The 18,246-nt window shown below is 47.2% G+C and overlaps 3 protein-coding genes across 6 annotated transcripts in view; 1 reads left to right on the top strand and 2 right to left on the bottom strand.

Moving 5' to 3' along the window:
- Nucleotides 1–155: 155 nt before the first annotated feature.
- zgc:195001 (uncharacterized protein LOC567531 homolog) lies at nt 156–6,301 on the bottom strand. 2 transcript variants are annotated; one of them, XM_048991445.1, is made up of 5 exons: nt 6,158–6,301; nt 2,693–2,722; nt 1,095–1,157; nt 787–926; nt 156–697 (listed from the first exon to the last, which is right to left on the bottom strand). In XM_048991445.1, the coding sequence occupies exons 1-5, from the start codon at nt 6,177–6,179 to the stop codon at nt 284–286; spliced, it is 669 nt and encodes a 222-aa protein (XP_048847402.1). In that variant the 5' UTR covers nt 6,180–6,301; the 3' UTR covers nt 156–283. The 2 variants fall into 2 exon arrangements, with proteins under 2 accessions (XP_048847402.1, XP_048847403.1); XM_048991446.1 differs by lacking the exon at nt 2,693–2,722.
- A 2,439-nt stretch (nt 6,302–8,740) lies between these two features.
- The window catches only part of emc10 (ER membrane protein complex subunit 10), a 12,518-nt gene continuing 3,012 nt past the window's right edge, over nt 8,741–18,246 (bottom strand). Inside the window, exons 2-8 of one of the 3 annotated variants that reach the window (XM_048991339.1) lie at nt 12,333–12,399; nt 12,124–12,236; nt 11,904–12,017; nt 10,418–10,602; nt 10,246–10,339; nt 9,882–9,980; nt 8,741–9,021 (exon numbers count right to left, since the gene is read on the bottom strand). In XM_048991339.1, coding sequence (XP_048847296.1) covers nt 9,894–9,980; nt 10,246–10,339; nt 10,418–10,602; nt 11,904–12,017; nt 12,124–12,236; nt 12,333–12,399 — 660 coding nt within the window. In that variant the 3' untranslated portion in view covers nt 8,741–9,021; nt 9,882–9,893. Of the gene's footprint in view, nt 9,022–9,881; nt 9,981–10,245; nt 10,340–10,417; nt 10,603–11,903; nt 12,018–12,123; nt 12,237–12,332; nt 12,400–12,739; nt 12,879–18,246 lie in introns of those variants that run through there. The other 2 variants (XM_048991340.1, XM_048991338.1) reach the window with 2 other exon arrangements.
- mybpc2a (myosin binding protein Ca) overlaps nt 17,848–18,246 on the top strand; it is a 25,112-nt gene continuing 24,713 nt past the window's right edge. The window contains exon 1 of the mRNA XM_048991337.1: nt 17,848–17,998. Coding sequence (XP_048847294.1) covers nt 17,977–17,998 — 22 coding nt within the window. The 5' untranslated portion in view covers nt 17,848–17,976. The remainder of the gene's footprint in view (nt 17,999–18,246) is intronic.

Here is an 18,246-nt window from a genome sequence, read left to right as displayed (position 1 = left end):
TCATGGATGGATGGATGGATGGTGTTTTGCTGTGACTTAAGCCCAGACTCCTTCACACAAACAGGCACAAAAGCAAACATGCCATGTGAACAGAAACTTCAATGTATTGTATTGAATGTTTCATATACAATCAGGATAACACGGCTGCAGTGGTATTAGGGGCTCAGAGCATAAGCTTTAATTAGCTTGTTTGATGGCTGTACAGTTTCTTGAGGACACACCCTCTCTCTTCTTTCAGGGCTTTTTCCACCCCTGTCCACCCGTCCCCACCAGCCCCAGTCTGTCACTCGGCTTTCTTCTGAATCCAGCAGGCAGATTTGCCCCCCACCCAGAATGCCGGCAGGAGGGGCTGGCTGAAGCTGACCTTGTACCTGTGCAGCAGTTGAGCTGCCCCAGTGACACCCTCGCCCTCCTTCCGCACTGCGTAGAAGCTGAGAACGCCTGCCGGCTGATCCAGGTAGAGACCCAGCTCCGTGGTCGCCTCGGCCTCGACGTCTACGTTCTCGCTGTTGTGCCAGGCCTGGTAGCAGGTGCCAGCCCAGCCCAGCCCCCAGGAGGCATCGTTCTCCCCAATGCCACAGGGGCCTTCCTGTGATTTGCGTGGTGCCCCCTCGTACACGACCCCCACCACCACCCAGCCCGTGTAGCCCACCTCCCAGTAGGCCCGCCTCCCCCACATCTTCTCCTTGCAGAGCACCTGGGGGGACGAAAGAGGGGGGGCTCTTTTCACATTGGCCTCAGTGGTAGTGAGGGTGACGCTACTGGATGGGCCAGAGGCAGACCTACCTGTGGGGAGTGGTCATAGCGCTCAGGCCTGTCCAGGTACGGGCACGCATCTTCAGACATGCGGGACACTTTGGTCGCCCCGTCAGATATCCACAGCAGCTTCTGGGCCGTCCTGTCATCCAGGGAGAGTGGTATCCAGTCTAAGAGAGAGAGACAGGGGGGAGAAAGAGAGAGGGGAAGGAGAGTGGGAGAGAGAGCAGAGGGAGGCCAGAAAGAGAGAGGGAGGGGGAGACGCACAGGGTACTGAGATGAGGTGTTTTACCAGGCCGTCCTGAACACGAGATGCTGCATGAGATGCCGCTGCTTACACTTCAGGAGCTCCTCCCTAGTCTGGGGCTCCGGGATGTTGGGCTCATAGATGGGACAGGGGGCTGTGGCGAGACGAGAGAACAGCGACAGACACGTGAGGGGATCCCTCAGTATAACCACTGACAGAGGCTGGCTGAGCTCACTGCACTCAATGCTGCTGCTTTTACATGCTTCATCTAGAGGCATCATGTGATCTTCGCTGTCTAACTCACAGCACATGGCCAGGACGTAGGTCAGCAGGTATGCACGTGCGGCTGGAAATTAATCCTGCCCACTCGCCTGAGGCGAGTACAAAAAGCCGAACATCAGCCCACTGGCAGGTAAAAAAAAAGAATGCATGTTGGACTACAACAAAACATTCTACGTTGATTATACACTTCTCAGCACAGGCATCCCATCCATCCATTTTCCAAACTGCTTATCCTGCTGGGTTGCGGGGGGTCCGGAGCCTATCCCAGAAGCAATGGGCACAAGGCAGGGAACAACCCAGGATGGGGGGCCAAGCCCATCGCAGGGCACACTCACACAGTCCAATTAGCCTCAGCATGTTTTTGGACTGTGGGGGGGAAACCGGAGTACCCAGAGGAAACCCCACGACGACATGGGGAGAACATGCAAACTCCACACCCATGTGACCCAGGCGGAGACTCGAACCCGGGTCTCAGAGGTGTGAGGCAACAGTGCTAACCACTGCACCACCATGCCACCCCAGCACAGGCATATATATATATAGTATAAATATATAATATATAAAATTTACATTATTATATAATATAATGAAGTAATAATAATAATAATAAATTAAATAATAGGTGCCTTGAAGGAAATGCACAATTAAAAACCTCTTTCACACAGCATAATCAAAGAAAGAACTGTCAAAGTTACTGCGTTAAAGTGTTAGCATTAATCTTAAAGCTATACAGCGTCATTATTTCTTGGGTCGTGTTTACTTTCATCGCGTTCATTCTAATACCGCAGTGGGAAAACAGTATGATTTTTAAAAGGATTGAATTTCTATACTGAATATACAGTATAAAACCTAAAATCTTTTTTAATCATCTGACAGTCCTATTAACAATTTCTCCTCATACTGAGTGTTTTGTGAATCCACCCCCCCCCCCCCCCCCCAAAAGTGTAACTTCCTGTTTGTTAATTCAGTGCCTATCAGAAGTTGATGCAGCCCGTGTCACCTATAGGATTGACTGGTCCCGCCCCCTTCACCAAAGCATTTTAAATTAGTCAGGAGGATGGCTGGTAGGGATTGGCTACTGTCCTGACCATGTCACCATGTAGAGGATGCAATATTAATGTAATGAACAGTATAAATTGAATTGCATTGAGTAAATGGGTAAATTGTTCATGGAAATTACATTTACTGAAAATGACCTTGTTAAATAATATATTATTTTAATACGTGATGGTTTTTGGTTGCTTGTCATGCTTGATAATTGCATTGTACATGGTGGGCTAGTGAAAAACTATCCGGGCTTGTACATTTTTCACAGAATTAGTCCAGTCAGCTAGTAGCAAAAATGTTCAAGTTCCACCCCTGAATGGATGACATCACACTTGTACTGTCCAATCACAGTCCATTTACCAGTAGCAATGGCTCCGCCATGAGCGTCTCCTACAAAGAGAAGAGAGGGTGTGAGTCACATGCCATGAGGAGGAAGGCGTGAGATCAGAGTAGGGAGCAGCTTTGTCAGTCATCAGCACCTAATCTGACGGGGTGGCATGTCTTATGGGGTTGCTGCAGCGAAAACAGAGAGGTGCGACCTCACATAGCCAGCCAGACCTTAGCAAGGGTTTCCAGAACACTCCGTCAGGCCACGTTTTGCATGTGTACTTAATCATTCACCTGCACCTATCTGGGGAACTGCTGTTGCACCATAAGTGCATGCACTGCTCTCATTCTGCTTCACAGGCACCCCCGCCAGTCTGGGGGGGTAGGTCTGTCTGTGACTAAGACTGCTGAAGCGACGAGCTTGTTCCCACCGTGTCAGGAAGCAGCGGGACCAGCGGGAAGCAGCTAAGCTGCCATCTGCTCGTCCTCGGCCTGCAAGCTGAGCTGTGAACACGACTGGACAAGCACCACGGATCAGGTCGCCAGCCGCATCAGTCACACCTCTGAGAGTACAGGACGGCGGGGAAACTCCGCCGCCCTAAAGGCAGCTCCACCCAAGATCAGCCCCGTGAGCTTTCAGGTGCAGGCAGGGGTAGATGTCAGGGACTCCGCTATGAAGAACAGCCTGGAGCTCACACAGTGCACATACACTGAGATTCATGCCGGGAACATTGATACAGCTTAAAGAGCAGCAGAGAGGCCATCTGAGGCATGGGGCGATGACAGCTTCCAGTTATAAATCAGACCTCCTCTGCATTACTCCCTTTTAAAGAACCGTGAGGAGAGGGGGAGCGTCACTGAGATGTGCTCGGTCCAGTTGCAATTCTATAGGTCCAACTGAGAAGACTCCGCCCCATATGAAGGAGGCCCTCCCCCTTTAAGGAAGTCCTCAAGTGGCTGAAAGCTGCGAGCTGCCTTATACTCAGAACAGCACAATGGACTTCAGACAGCTCTGTATTCCGGTACAGATACACATCAGGGAGAAATATACTCTGCAGTCATGATGCTTTTGCTCTTCAGATTGTGTGGCTGAGGGACTGGATCTAAACCTGTGAGGTTGGAGCAGACCTCACTGCTCTGTTCCCATCCAGAGAATAAATAAAAAACACATTAGTTATAGTCATTACTGGCCTGCTACAGGGTTAGACAGACAGACAGACAGACAGACAGAGATATAGATAGATAGACAGACAGACAGACAGACATATAGATAGATAGATAGATAGATAGATAGATAGATAGATAGATAGATAGATAGATAGATATAGATAATGCCCCCTACAGATGGTTGCATCAACCACAGAGTCACATGAGCCGCAGGGTGTAAATCCAGCAGGTTGTTTATCAGATTTGCTCTGTGGGGGGGCCACAGTCTGGCCCCAGAAACAGGGTTAAGGTTAAGTGTGGATGAAGAACCATGTGCGTAGCTGAGGGTGATCCCTTCCAGCTGCCTGCCCCCCGCAACGTAGCAGCGAGCAGCACGCGTATCAGATTAGATGTGCTGCTGTGGATTGCCAGAGCAGTGGGGGGGGGGGTGTGTTCTTCCTGTCCCATACTGCTTATGAGGCAGGAGACATTGAAACATGGATCTGCAGCAAAGCCTCATGGGAAACTGCAGACAGGTGAACAAACAAAATGACTCACCGACAGAAAGGGCAAGAGAAAGAGGAGACAGAGGAGGCTAGGGATGCCATGCAAACAGAGACAGTCTCCATAACACATTTACATGCGTGAAACGGCAGAGGCGAATAATCAGAAGAAAAATAAAGGGTGGGAGGGTCACAGCCCAGCACAGCCCAACTCCAGGCACTGACACTATACCAATCACTGTCCTTCATTATCATAGCAGTATCATGAACTACAGCTTACCAACAGGCGGAGAAAATCTGACCAGAATAAGGGTCATAAACCATAAATCATAGGGATGTGTTGGGGGAGGGGGGAGGAGATGAAGAGGTGGGGGGGGGGGCTGTTCAGAAAGGTAAGAACTGACGAGGCAGGACAATTCAGGAGTGGACACCAAAAGTGACGGGAGACATCATGAAAAGGGCAGAAATGAAGAGGACAGAAAGTGGCAGGGACCCAGAGGCGTGAAAGATGAGCGTGAAGGATGGACAGCAGAAGGTCGCGAGTCAGCAGGGACGGGGGGCGGGGGGGTGGGGGGGTGACTGCTGGGGGTGTAAGCCATAGCTTCTGGGTAGTGACAAACAGCTTGGGGAAGTAAGCTTATCCACAGCTCAATAAACAAGCATTTAATCACATCATAAATCGCATCGAAACACTTGGTGGTGAGTCCTGAACCCGCCGGGCATCAACCTTCCATAGCGTTTTAATTTTGATATAATAAAACACTGATAAAGCACACTGACAACGCACACTGATGAAGCACACTGATGAAGCACACTGACAACGCACACTGATGAAGCACACTGATGAAGCACACTGATAAAGCACACTGATGAAGCACACTGACAACGCACACTGATGAAGCACACTGATGAAGCACACTGACAACGCACACTGATGAAGCACACTGATGAAGCACACTGACAACGCACACTGACAACGCACACTGATAAAGCACACTGATGAAGCACACTGACAACGCACACTGACAAAGCACACTGATGAAGCACACTGACAACGCACACTGACAACGCACTTCGATGAAGCACACTGATGAAGTACACTGATGATGTACATCGATGAAGCACACTGATGGAGCACATTGACAACGCACACTGACAAAGCACACTGAGGAAGCACACTGACGATGTACATCCATGAAGCACACTGATGAAGCACATTGACAAAGCACACTGAGGGTTGAGTGAAGATGAGCATTGCTATTATCTGTGTGCCTGGACGCAGCTCATGATCAGACTGACACTAATAATGGTTCAGGAGGTGTCTCCCAGCCTCATCCTGCATGTCTGCAGTGCCCTCATCTGCAGGTTGAAGGTGCTTAATCTTCCTTCGGATATGAACACCTAATCAGAATACGACAATTGGAATCAGAATCAACGACAGTGGACCCCCCCCCCACATGTGTCTGTCTTCTGGAGAGATCTATATATGAGATCTATATATATATTCATCTATATATACATATACGGTATGGGTATATGGGATTCCTGACCATCAGGGCTGACACGCACATGTAATGGTGTGCAGTGCTCCCCCCCCCCCCCCCCCCGGGATCCTCCTGATAGCTGAGCCAGTCACCCTATAGGCTTCTGAGGGGGGCACATAAGCTTTGCCCTATATTCTACCAAAATGTGTCACTTTGTCACAGCGGATATTTTTTCCCATGAAATGCAGTTAAATAACAGCCGAAGGCTGCAGTTGTTGCTGCAGCTCCTGCATTTTTACAGAGAGGCACGCAGACAGACGTTCCCCTGCCCCACCTCCTGGGGAGCGGAACGCGTCCAGTCTTACCGGGCTTCCTCGATGCTGGCATCGTTCTGGCCGGTGATGTGCTGGACGGGGATGTGGCGTGTATCTTCTCGTTGGGCGAATGGTGGACTGCCCCCTGGATGCGGTCTTATTCCTTCAGGGGGTGGGTCTGTGGGGTGCGGGGCTGCTGGTGAGGGATGCAATTAGCAACGTCATTTGAAACTGCTATAACCCTCCAAGCAGAGTGTAGGTTGGTGTGGTTCACATGGTCTGGCTACATCCAACTGACCAGCAGGGGGCGCTCCCCAGCCCCAGAAACCGCTTGCCCTTTATTGCACAGTGAAGTGTTCCGCGCAGAAAAATTTACATGCTTAACTAATGCATCTATGTGCTGGAACAACAAAAAATTTCATTTAAAATGTTGACCTCGCCCTATCTGTACAGGATCAGCAGCCGAAGGAAGGGTGATGGATTGTAACTGCTTCATTCACTAAAACCTACTGCCAGAAGATCCACTGCAACCATGATGAGTCACTGTCATACACGACAATACAGAAGAAATGGTGCAGAGTCACATATGAATAGGATGGGTCAAGTGGGGTCATACATGTGATGGGCAGGCCTTGTAAAGTCATGTAATATAAAGGATAGATTGTGTGGGGTGAGATGTGTAATGAACAGCCTTTGTAAAATCACATATGTATATGATGAAGAAGACAACTTAATAAGTGTCTCTGTTCTTGAACTGTAGAACCAACTGAGATGCTTTATTGCAGTGTTCCTAACTGGTTTCTAACCACTACGTTCTCTCAGCGAGGTGGGCGGTATCCAATATCATATTTTTATGCTATATCGATAGTTTATATTGTAATACTTTAATTATGCGTTACAATTAACACTTTGGTAAAGATTTTTAATAGAAACCAATAGTATTGCTTCCTAGTTACACAGAATCCCATAATTCACAGCTAAAATCAAACTGCTCAGTTTACGGCTTTTAATGGGGAAATTAATGGAGGGGAAAGGCGAGGATTCATTGGTACTTGATTCTTTTCGTTCTAAAACATCATTGAAACTCATAATTTGCAACATTTGTTCTATTTTATTGAAGGCTAATACCTTAAAATGAGGATATTTTCGGTTATTAAGTACACATACAATGGTTCTCTGACTTCTGATTTGAGAGCCATTTGGCCAAATAGGTTTTATATTTAGTTTTTCTGTTCATAAACACTCAACTTCTGTTTTGGGAAACAATATCATCACCTGAGGAAAAACACTAGTGCTGCTGGATGCAGTGAAGTAAAACCTTATTTGAGTCGTGTTCAAAACATTGATTGACAGTATTACCAAATTCAATATATTTCTATTAATAAACATTGTCAATTCTTATCATTATTGCAGAAAACATACAAGAGAAATAATATCATAACCTGCTCAAGGGGGGGAACAAACATGTTTTCCTGAATGTTTTCCATGTTTACAGAATGTCCTTGGATAAAAAAAGGTTGAGAACCATTGCTTTATAATATCTGGGAACTTCTAAACCCGTCTGCCAGAAACCCCACCTCCATTTCTAAACATGTGTATCGGTCACACAGCCAACCACCCAATCCTGTCTGTCAATCACACAGAAATCCCGCTTCCTTTTCTAAACCTGTTACTCACTGAGCTCTTCTAATCTCTCCCTGGATGTTTGGACAAGCCATCAATCACAGACGCCTGTTAGTGACACTGGGCCAGTGTGTGAGAGCAGGTGTGTGGGGGGAATCCGGGTAAAACAGGAGGCGCTGAAAGGTTGGCCTGCGTGTGGGCTGTGTTACCTCACAGGCTGGATAGGGGCCCTGCTCGTCCTCGCTAACAGCAAGCTGGACTCACTGCCCCCTCAACATGCTGCCGATTACGGCATTCTGGGTGCTCCATACTGCAGATAATCAACATCCGGCTGCTTTCATTTGTTCAATAGCACTTTGGCTACACATTAACTGTCGACACACATTAGCAGTTTTCTGGAAAAAAATCATGACTATGGTGTAACTTGTAGTGCAGTCAAAGGTAACATGCCAACACGGATGATTAATTTGAAAAAATGTTCGTGTTAAAAACATAACTCACACTCAGAGATTGCAGTTTGACACCAATTTGTGAACCTAAGGTGGAGTCTGAGGGGACAGCTCAAACGGAGGGCGGAGTCTGAGGGGACGGCTGAAACGGAGGGCGGAGTCTGAGGGGACGGCTCAAACGGAGGGCGGAGTCTGAGGGGACGGCTCAAACGGAGGGCGGAGTCTGAGGGGACGGCTCAAACGGAGGGCGGAGTCTGAGGGGACGGCTCAAACGGAGGGCGGAGTCTGAGGGTACGGCTCAAATGGAGGGCGGAGTCTGAAGGGACGGCTCAAACGGAGGGCGGAGTCTGAGGGGACGGCTCAAACGGAGGGCAGAGTCTGAGGGGACGGCTCAAACGGAGGGCGGAGTCTGAGGGGACCACTGTAGCGGGACAACCTAGGATTTCTCAACCCAGCCCCAAAGTGACAACTGTATGTGGTATTCAGTGGTCTTGATTATTCAGATGTGGACTGTATGGGGGTTCCAAGGATTGGGTTGAGAGTAACAGACACCCAGTCACAATTCACAGTAACAGAAGACTTTAATAAATACTTCATTGTCTGTCAGTCATTTAAAAAAATGCAGTCAGGGACTATTTTCAAAGAGCATGTGGTTTCTTCTGTTTTGTAAATCTAACTCGTGTTTCTTGACATCACTATGTACACCTGGAAACAGAAAACACTTGAGCATGACGTCAATCATCGTCCACCGCCATTGGCCGCTCCACCTGCGGCACCACCCCCAGTCTGATCTTGTGCTCCCGACATCATCAGAAAGAGAACCAGAGGCACGATGTACATCCACTGGAGGGAGAGAAGCGGGGGGAGGGGGGAGAGAACAGAGATGATCACACTGAGGGGCCAGTTTTGAGGTACAAGGACACAATGAGAGACACAGAGCAGCTGGGAAGCATTTCATCAGTGGACGTGAGTGTTTCACACGAGGGGTTGATCAGGGTGCATGAGAATCAGCGTGAAGCATGTAAGGCTAAGACTAGGCAAAGATGCTCAGACAAACACAAACACTCTCAGAAACAGACAGACAGACATGCACAGATAGACACAGACATAGAGTCTCACAGAGGAAGACAGACAGAGACACAGACAGACACACTCTACCCCAGCACCATGTCCCTCACAGCTCAAAGTGCTTCCCAATCATGCCACCGTGGATCTTGGGGCTGTTTTGCACACCCGGCCGCCTGCCCTGGTCCTTCTCACCAAATGGCACCGAAACCTGAGACTTGAAGCGGCCCAGCCCATCGGAAAGAATGTGGCGGGACAGAACAGGGCTGGGGGCTCCCAGCGCTGCCCCCCGCTGTCCATGGGGCTCGCGCACCTGCAGCGCATCAATCTCCGGGCGAGGCAGAGTGACAACACATTGGCTGCGGGGTGTTATCACACAGACCCAGGCCTCAGACGGTATCGGTGGCAGCTCAGGCCCGGGCCTCGAAGGCCTGCTGATGGTATGTTCAGCGCCCTCTAAAGGACCCCTGGCAGCATTACAGCCAGTAATGCAACAAAGAGTCTAACTACTGATCGAAGAACTGGAAACAAGTGCAGAACAATTAGGCTGGCATGCTGATAAGCACAGAGAGAGACAGACACAGGGAGCGGCCCAGACACAGGGACATACAGTGAGTGAGCAAAGTGGCTGACAGTACTTGTAATGAGACTCAGCTCTGCTCTCTGCCTCCCCCTGGTGGGGACTGTGTGGAACTTGTGGCCATGAGGAATACTGCGCCTCCGAGAATCAAATACCACTGAAACACAGCACGGCACAGCCCAGGTCAAACATAGTACAGCACAGAAGGTGTCAAGCACAGCACGGACAGGATGAAAGACAGTGTTCAAAACTACAAAGCAAAACGCAGACACAGTCATATGCAAAACTCTCAAGAAGCAGGGTGTACAAGACCAGAAAACAGCATCCATCAAGAGCACACAGTACAGGAGGGTACAGCAGGGGGCGAGCAGGGTGAGGCACAGACAGCAGATCAGGCTACAGGTCACTCAGCCTCCACTCACGTATTTCGCAAAGAATGACTTCTGCTCCTGGGGGTTCTTGGCCTTCTTCTCCATTTCATGTTCCATCCTCTCAATATACAGAGCAGTCTCTGGCCTGGCACAAAGGTAGATACAGTAGCAGTTCAGAAGGGCCTAGGACAGAGGCTCGGCGGTTAGGGGGTTGCAGACTCACGCAGGGGCAGTGACGGGGCCCATGAAGCTCAGTGTCGTGTTGAAAGCTTCCAGGTCGACTTCCTCTTCCACCTCAGCCCCACGACATGTGCCAGGGATCGTAACTATGGAGACACCGATGAGGTATCCGGTGACATCAGTGTGCAGGGTGATGACATCACTGAGGTGGGACTCCACCATAGAGCACTGTGTAGTGGAGGAGATTCCAGAGAAGGGTAAGGGTTAGGGTTAAGCCTGGTGCATACTTCACTTTTCCACATGGATGTGCACATGGACTCAGGCCAGAGACTGCTCTGTATATACTACATTAGTCTGTGGACTGTCATGATTAGTGCATGTGTACAACAATGATATTCCACCAAACTAGCAGAGAGACACAAATACAAGCAGTGCGGTGAAACAAGTACATTTTTATGAACAGTTTTAAAGTTGTTAGTTGTAGGGGTGGCATACTGCGGGATTATGACATCTTTGTAATAAAATTATCTTGGATGCTCCCATTTGTCGAAATTTATCACCAAGATTTCAGTGCTGGAATAGTGTTGCTTTTTGAAATACCATATAATGTCTGGACAGTATGAAAAATGTACTATGTGGGTACCTCTGCACCTCCTTATGTAGCTGTTTACCATGACTACCACATCAACAACTTCAACTCCTTTACTGAGCTCTGTGAAAATCAATGCTACCACCTACAGCAAATGTCTAGTCAATTTCCTTGCACATGCACAGTCGACGGGCACCGATGTGCACGATGTCGACTGTACGTAAAAATCTGGGCTGCGAGTGTGACCTCTAGACACCCCAGGATGACTAAATTTATGTCACTCACCTCGCAGGCCATAAGTGCACGTGTAAGAGTGAAATATGAATTGGTCTTTATGAGAAGAACCTTGAGAGAGAAGACCGGACTGTGCAAGTACCAAGATTCAAGAACTTCTGTTTGCCACATGCCCTTCTACGAGGACTGCTTGTAGTTTAATGAAAATCTGGATGCTTGTTGAACTGAGCAAAGAAAATTTTAATAAAATACAATAATGGGATATGTGGGGTGGGGGTGAGGGCGCATGAAATATAAATAGGGATGCCTAGTGTTAAATGGGGTTTGGCTAGTGTGGCTTTGCCCATAATGCGGTCGTTAGCATTTTCGGGAATCACTATCCCGATTGCTTATGTGCAAATGTTTACTTCATGAACCTGCCCGATTCTCCCATCTAGAGCAGACCTGGGTAAATATTTTCTGTGGAGCTTCGTCGTTGTTAAATGATCATTTTCATGTTCCCTGAAAGCTACAACAGAAGACCGGTTTGGTTTTTTGTGCATACATTTCATAAATCTACCTTTTTTTTAAATAATAAAAAAAAGGTTCATTTTTGGCTGTTATGGTAGCAATAGGAATATCTGTGATTATTTATGGGTTGGGACTAAAACTTAAATAAACCCTAGTAAAAATAATTTCAGTGATCACGCAAGCCATTTCTACTCACAGCTGGAAGGAAGGCAGTGAGGTATCCATCCATCTGTCGTTCAGCCTGTCTGTCAGTCTGCACAGACACTCTGGGAACCCGAATCCGGTACAGGCCGTCCACTGCAGCTACCGCCTGACCGGGGCACAGAGAGGCACCGGCATCCCGAGTCAGGCCACTGGACACAGCCCCGGCAAACGCAGCACTACAACAATCGGGGACCTGACTGACGGGCACTCACCTTCAGCATGCTCCGGTCCTCTTCTGTCAGGGGACTCTGCCAGAGAGATGCGGCATGCTCCCGGCCCCCTCTGAGCTGCACGGATCCCCTCATACGAAACCGCGGCACGTCGTCTAGGAGAAGAGACACGGAGTGAGCCCCGCTAGTGGGGATTACGAGGAAGTGATGCTTGAAAGCATTTCAGGCACGGAGCACATAAACGAACTGACCGATCTCGAAAGAGTGCTCAAGTGGGACAGAGAAGCCGGCTGCCTCGGTGTCCATCCCATCAGCCGCCTGTGGACGGAAAAAGCAACGTAACAGGGTTACGCTGTCTTTTCAATGGAGACTCCAAACGGAACGCGAACGCTAACAGCAAACGGGGGGAAGGACAATGAAAACGGAAAATGCCGTCCATACACCCCACAGGAGATCATCATTATTATCATTATTATTCTTTGTTACTGCCGGTACTATTATTATTACAAATTATGCTGGCTAAATATCAACTGGGTCACCATATACAAAGTTTATTAGCTACCTCTTAGCAACACAAAACCCTGGCCGACGTTACAGCCTTTAACAGAGGTGTTATAAGTATCTTACGCTTTATTAGTGAGGCGGAAACTGAACTCACCCTTTTACCGGTGTTACAACGGACGTACTCTGTAGTTATTGTGAAAACAACTGCAGATATCCAAACCGAGGTATAGCATGACCTGAATGCGGCCATTTTGCCTGACGAGTGCAGCGTTACGTATGCAGAGAAACTACAAACGTGCGTCCTTACGTAAAAGGACGACGTAGTACTGTGTGTTACCACAGGATATCTCCAGACAGTCATTTTGTTACTCTTAGTACTTTCTGACAGAAAACAGGCAAACAGAAACAGACAGGCAAACACACACAGAAATTTACTCATTAATTATTGTTCTTCAGTTTTTCCAACTTGTCATAAAATCACTTTTTGGAAATATGTGGCAATGTTGGAAGTACACACTGTGTCTGCGTAAAGCATAAATAAATAAAGTAGGTATACACCAGTCTCACTTTTTCTGTCCTGATACCAATACCGATACCTGAACTTTGGGTTTCGGCCAATACCGAGTACCAATCCAATAGCCGTGTTCAATTAATAAGCTGTAGGGTTTGCCTCGCTTTGGAGATCACGTCTGTCTGGGTGAAATTGAAGCTATAATCCAATTGAAAATGGTCGATTACCTGGATTCAAATAACATTCTGAGGGATAGCTAACATGGATTTAGGAGAGGTAGATCCTGTTTAACTAATCTACTTCGTTCTTTGACGACGCTACAAGAGAAATTGATCACAAAAAGGCTTACAATGTGATCTACTTAGATTTCCAGAAGGCCTTTGATGTTGTCCCCCACAAATGACTCTTGCTGAAGCTCAAAGCTGCAGGGATTTTAGGAACTGTAGCAGCTTGGATCGAAAACTGGTTAACAGACAGGAAGCAGCGAGTAGTTATTAGAGGCACAATGTCACAGTGGGCCTGCATTCACAGTGGGGTACCGCAAGGTTCAATTTTAGGACCACTATTGTTCCTAATTTACATGAATGATATTGGCACCAATACATACAGTGAACTGATTAAGTTTGCAGACGACACCAAGGTGGGTGGTGTAGCAGATACTGATCTAGCAGCAGAGAGGCTGCAACGGGATCTGGATTTAATTAGCGACTGGACTGATACCTGGCAGATGAAATTTAACATAGATAAATGTAAGATAATCCATGCAGGGAGCAGAAATATAAAGTACAGATATTTTATGGGTTCCACTGAAATAAAAGTAGCTGATTATGAGAAAGACCTCGATGTGTATGTTGATGCTTTCATTCCACTCTCACCAGTTTCGAAAGCAATTAAAAAGGCCAATAGGATGTTGGGTTACATCTCTAGATGTGTGGAGTTTAAGTCAAGGGAGGTGATGCTACGATTATATAATTCCTTGGTAAGACCCCACCTAGAATATTGTGTGCAGGTTTGGTCACCATACCTTAAAAAGGACATTGCTGCCTTGGAAAAGGTTCAACGTAGGGTTACAAGAATGATTCCTGGTCTTAGAGCTGAATCTGTTTAGCCTTGATCAAAGGAGATTGTGGGGGGACATGATTCAGGTATATAAGATTCTAACAGGTCTGGATGCTGTTCAGCCAAATAGCTACTTCAATATTAGTTGAAGAGAACATTTCAAAATGGATCTGAGGAAGTACTTCTTTACACAGCGTGTAGAGTATGGAATAGTCTTCCTGTTAGTGTAGCACAAGCTAAAAGATAGATAGATCAATGCCTTCAAATACTCCAGATAGCTAAATGTGCTGAAAGTCTTATGGGTTCAGAAGTGGGAAGTGTGCGTGGGGGGCGGGGTATGTGGAGCAAACTGAGAGCAAAACAATCTCAGCCAATACAATATTACATCATTATATAGCGTCATTTACATCACATAAATAAAAGTTACAGTGGACACGACCTGAGAGAAATTTGACAAATCATATAAAGTAAAGCAGAAAAATAAGACTTGGGATGTGCATATAAGCCAGAGAACTACTTTTCAAAACTATATTTTCTTCAGAAAATTTAAGGGGCATCGGCTGTGTTTAAAACATGCTCTGTCCTATGCAGTCTCATTCTCCAGGGAGAACTGCAGAAGGCATGGTGACCTCAGAGCTATTCAAGTTCCACAAATTCACCCCCCCAAAACCAATATGCAATGTCTCCCTCACAGATGGGTCAGCATGTTGCTGTCATTCAGCACTCCCGAACTTTGGAAGCCTGCCATGTTACGACCGTATGGCCTCTGGGGGGCAGTATAGTACCCCATGACAGGAACTCAGCTCTCTAACAATGATCTGGATACAGTGGGGGCAGCTGGTGACTCACTAGAGAGCAGATCTAAGCTCCCTGCCTGGCAGAGGCGGTGTCCTGCTGTGCCTCTGACAGTTTTCTGATATTCTCTGGTAAGGGCGCAGCAGAATTCCTTGCATCACTTTTCTACCGGTGGCCCAGATACTGAGGAATGTAAAAGTCAGCAGGACATCATATGGAGAATCAGATCAGCTGTGCTTCTATTCTGGAAACGAAAGGCACAAAGTACCCAGCAAAATATCCAGCTGTAAAAGAAATACTATGAATAAAATCATCATCTGAGCAATTAAATGTAAAATGAGATGTGGACTGAGGGCAAAAGTGTTCAAAAAGGACACGTGTCAAGGTTTTTCTGAAGAAGGTATCAGGGAATTACCATGGTAGTCAGACTGATTGTCAGCTGCCAGACGCAGTATATGTGAGACGCAGTGTGTGAGATACAGTGTGTGTGAGATACAGTGTATGCAAGACACTGTGTGTGAAAGACGCAGTGAATGCGAGACGCAGTGTGTGACGTGGTGTGTGTGAGATGTGGTGCGTGTGAGACGCAGTGTGTGTAAGACGCAATGTGTGTGAGATACAGTGTGTGTGGGACGCAGTGTATGTGAGACACAGTGTGTTTCAGACACAGTGTGTCTGAGACACAGTGTATGTGAGATATAGTATGTGTGAGACTTAGTGTGTGCGAGACACAGTGTGAGAAACACAATGTGTATGAGATGCAGTGTCAGTGAGATGCAGTGTGTGAAATGCAGTGTGTGAGACACAGTGTATGTGAGGCGCAGTGTAAGCGAGACGCAGTGTTTGTGAGATGCAGTGTGTGTGAGATAGTGTATGTGAAGCAGCGTGGCTGCTGCAAGACTGTGCACATGCAAATGTGTAATTGAATCTCCCTCAGAGTGATGACATTTCAATGCTGTTATTGATCTTGTGATAAACTTGCTTGCTTGTCACATGCCATGTTGGACGGGGGGGGGGGGGGTGGCTCTGACCTCTGAAGGGTGTGTGTTAGCACCCCCCACTGGACACACATGTATCATGGCTGCCAGTTTCCATGGTAACGACCCACCCTTGATGCATCCATCAATATTCATACAACCAGAAACACCAAGCGGTGATACTCTTAGGAGGAAACGTAAAAAAAAATGATGTGGTCGTGACAGGTCCCCATCTGACTGTTCTGCTTTAATTACTTTTTATTTCTCACTGTCTCTCTCCCTCTCACCCCCTCTAAATTTCTCCAGTGTCTCCAGTTGCATGGGCTAAAAATAGCCAGTCTTCCATCTCAGCCCCTCTGTCTTAAGTTCTCTTTGGAATTGAAGTTCAAAAGGCCGTTTATTGGCATGCCAAGGTTATGAAGGCATGGCTGAAGCAGGCCTGAAAGCAGAGCTGCTTGCTGATGAGTCCTAGGAGCAGATGTGTTGCCATGTGGGTACCAGCAGCTTCGCACTTCCTTTCACAGAATAAGAGCAAATTTAATTTTACTAATGTGTTCATTGTAGCTTTTCATGCTACAGTAATCCTGCTTCCGAGCCTAATTCAGTGGTAAATTAGCAGAGGATCTCCTGAGAATTAAATAACCCTAACCACCCTAACCATAACTACCCTAACTTGCTAACCCCCAAACTTAACTCTGCTCCTAACCCTACAGTCTTGCCACCAAATAATACCCTTCAAGATTTGTATCTGTGCCATTAACGGTAGCACTGCCAGCAGCCCCTCTAACAATTTGGAATGACAGCGGGAATTGCAGAGCATGGTAAGAAATACACCTAACCCAATGAAGGAAAGGACTGATGGAAATATCATCTCTGTACGGCTGGAGTGTTTACTTGCTGTCCTAAAAGTCATAGTTTTGAGACTCTTCAGGATGTAGAAGGACAAATGAGGTGAGAAGAACAACGGTAGGAGTGGAAAGTATGAACAGTGAGAGGACAGACACAGTGCGAGGTAGGAACACGGATGGCCAGACACAATGGAATGTAGGAACAGTTAGAGGACAGACACAATAGATGGTAGAAACAATGAAAGCACAGACACAGTGGAAGGTAGAAACAGTGAGAGGACAGACACAGTCGAAGGTAGGATCAGTTAGAGGACCGACACGATAGAAGTTAGGAATAGCGAGAAGACATACAGAGGAAAGTAGGGACAGGGATTGGACAGATACAGTGAATGTAGGAACAGAGAGGACAGATACAGTGGAATGTGAGAACTGTGAGAGGACAGACACATTGAAACGTAAGAGGACAGATACAGTGGAAGGTAGGAATAGAGGGAGGACAGACACAGTGGAATGTAGGAACTTTGAGAGGACAGACACAGTGGAAGGCAGCAATAGAGAGAAGACAGACAGTGAAATGTAGCATCTGTGAGAGGACAGACACAGTGGAATGTAGGAATAACAACAGGACAGACAGTAGAAGGTAGCAATAGAGAGAATATAGACAGTGGAATGTAGGAACTTTGAAAGGACAAACACATCATCCTTTGCAGCACTTATGGCAAAATGCAGCAGGTAGCATAGTAGCATAGCTGACTGGAAGAAGGTTGAGATCCAGGGCGACAGTCACTGTGTCGTTTGGTATTAGACCTTATGTCACCTGTGTGATCAATACATCTGGCCAGTAAGCTATCATGCAGGCCTAACCCATAACGAGGTAATCCTTTAACAAATTCTCTCATCTGTCACACGTTTCATTCCTGCACCTTTCCGTACTCTCCATTCTTCTGCATCTTTCCTTAAGGAACTCGGGTTCTCTCGGGGTCTCAAGTGACACTCTGTCCTTTGCTCTCTCTCTCTCTCTCTCTCTCTCTCTTTCTCTCTCTGGAGGAAGGAGACTTATGTGACATGAAAGAAGAGAGAGACAAGAGAGAGAGAGAGAGAGAGAGAGAGCAGGAATATAAAGGGATAAAGGGAAGACGTTTGGAGAGACGCAGAGACGAAGAGAGAGGCATCACAGGAAACCCGTGCGACACAAGCAGTCATGCCTGAGGCCAAGAAGGCAGGTAAAGGAAGAGCGGGAATCCTGGCGGGAAACCAGACGCATGGCTGGATGCTAATGTGTGTGAAATGTCCATTTTGTCCTCTGCCCTCTCTTTCTCTCTCTCTCTCCCTCCCTCCATCTCCTTCTCTCCTTCATCCCCCCCACTCTTTCTCTCTCTCTCTCACTATTAGGGTTACGTGTGCGGTTTGTAGGCTATTCCATGTTTATTGGTGACATTAAATTAACCAGGTCAAGGTGTCCATTCCATGG

This window comes from Brienomyrus brachyistius, chromosome 22 (assembly GCF_023856365.1).
Source record: "Brienomyrus brachyistius isolate T26 chromosome 22, BBRACH_0.4, whole genome shotgun sequence".
Taxonomy (NCBI): domain Eukaryota; kingdom Metazoa; phylum Chordata; class Actinopteri; order Osteoglossiformes; family Mormyridae; genus Brienomyrus; species Brienomyrus brachyistius.
The sequence above is the reverse complement of the archived record's forward strand: the minus strand, read 5'-3'. Positions and strand labels throughout refer to the sequence as shown.

What these genes read in the sequence shown, in the direction of transcription:
- zgc:195001 (XM_048991445.1), bottom strand. Translation starts at nt 6,179, where the DNA reads ATGCCAGCATCGAGGAAGCCCG. An exon ending in TGGCGGAGCCATTGCTACTG is followed by an intron (nt 1,158 to 2,692) that starts GTAAATGGACTG and finishes GTCTCGCCACAG; the next exon opens with CCCCCTGTCCCATCTATGAG. An exon ending in GCTATGACCACTCCCCACAG is followed by an intron (nt 698 to 786) that starts GTAGGTCTGCCT and finishes TCGTCCCCCCAG; the next exon opens with GTGCTCTGCAAGGAGAAGAT.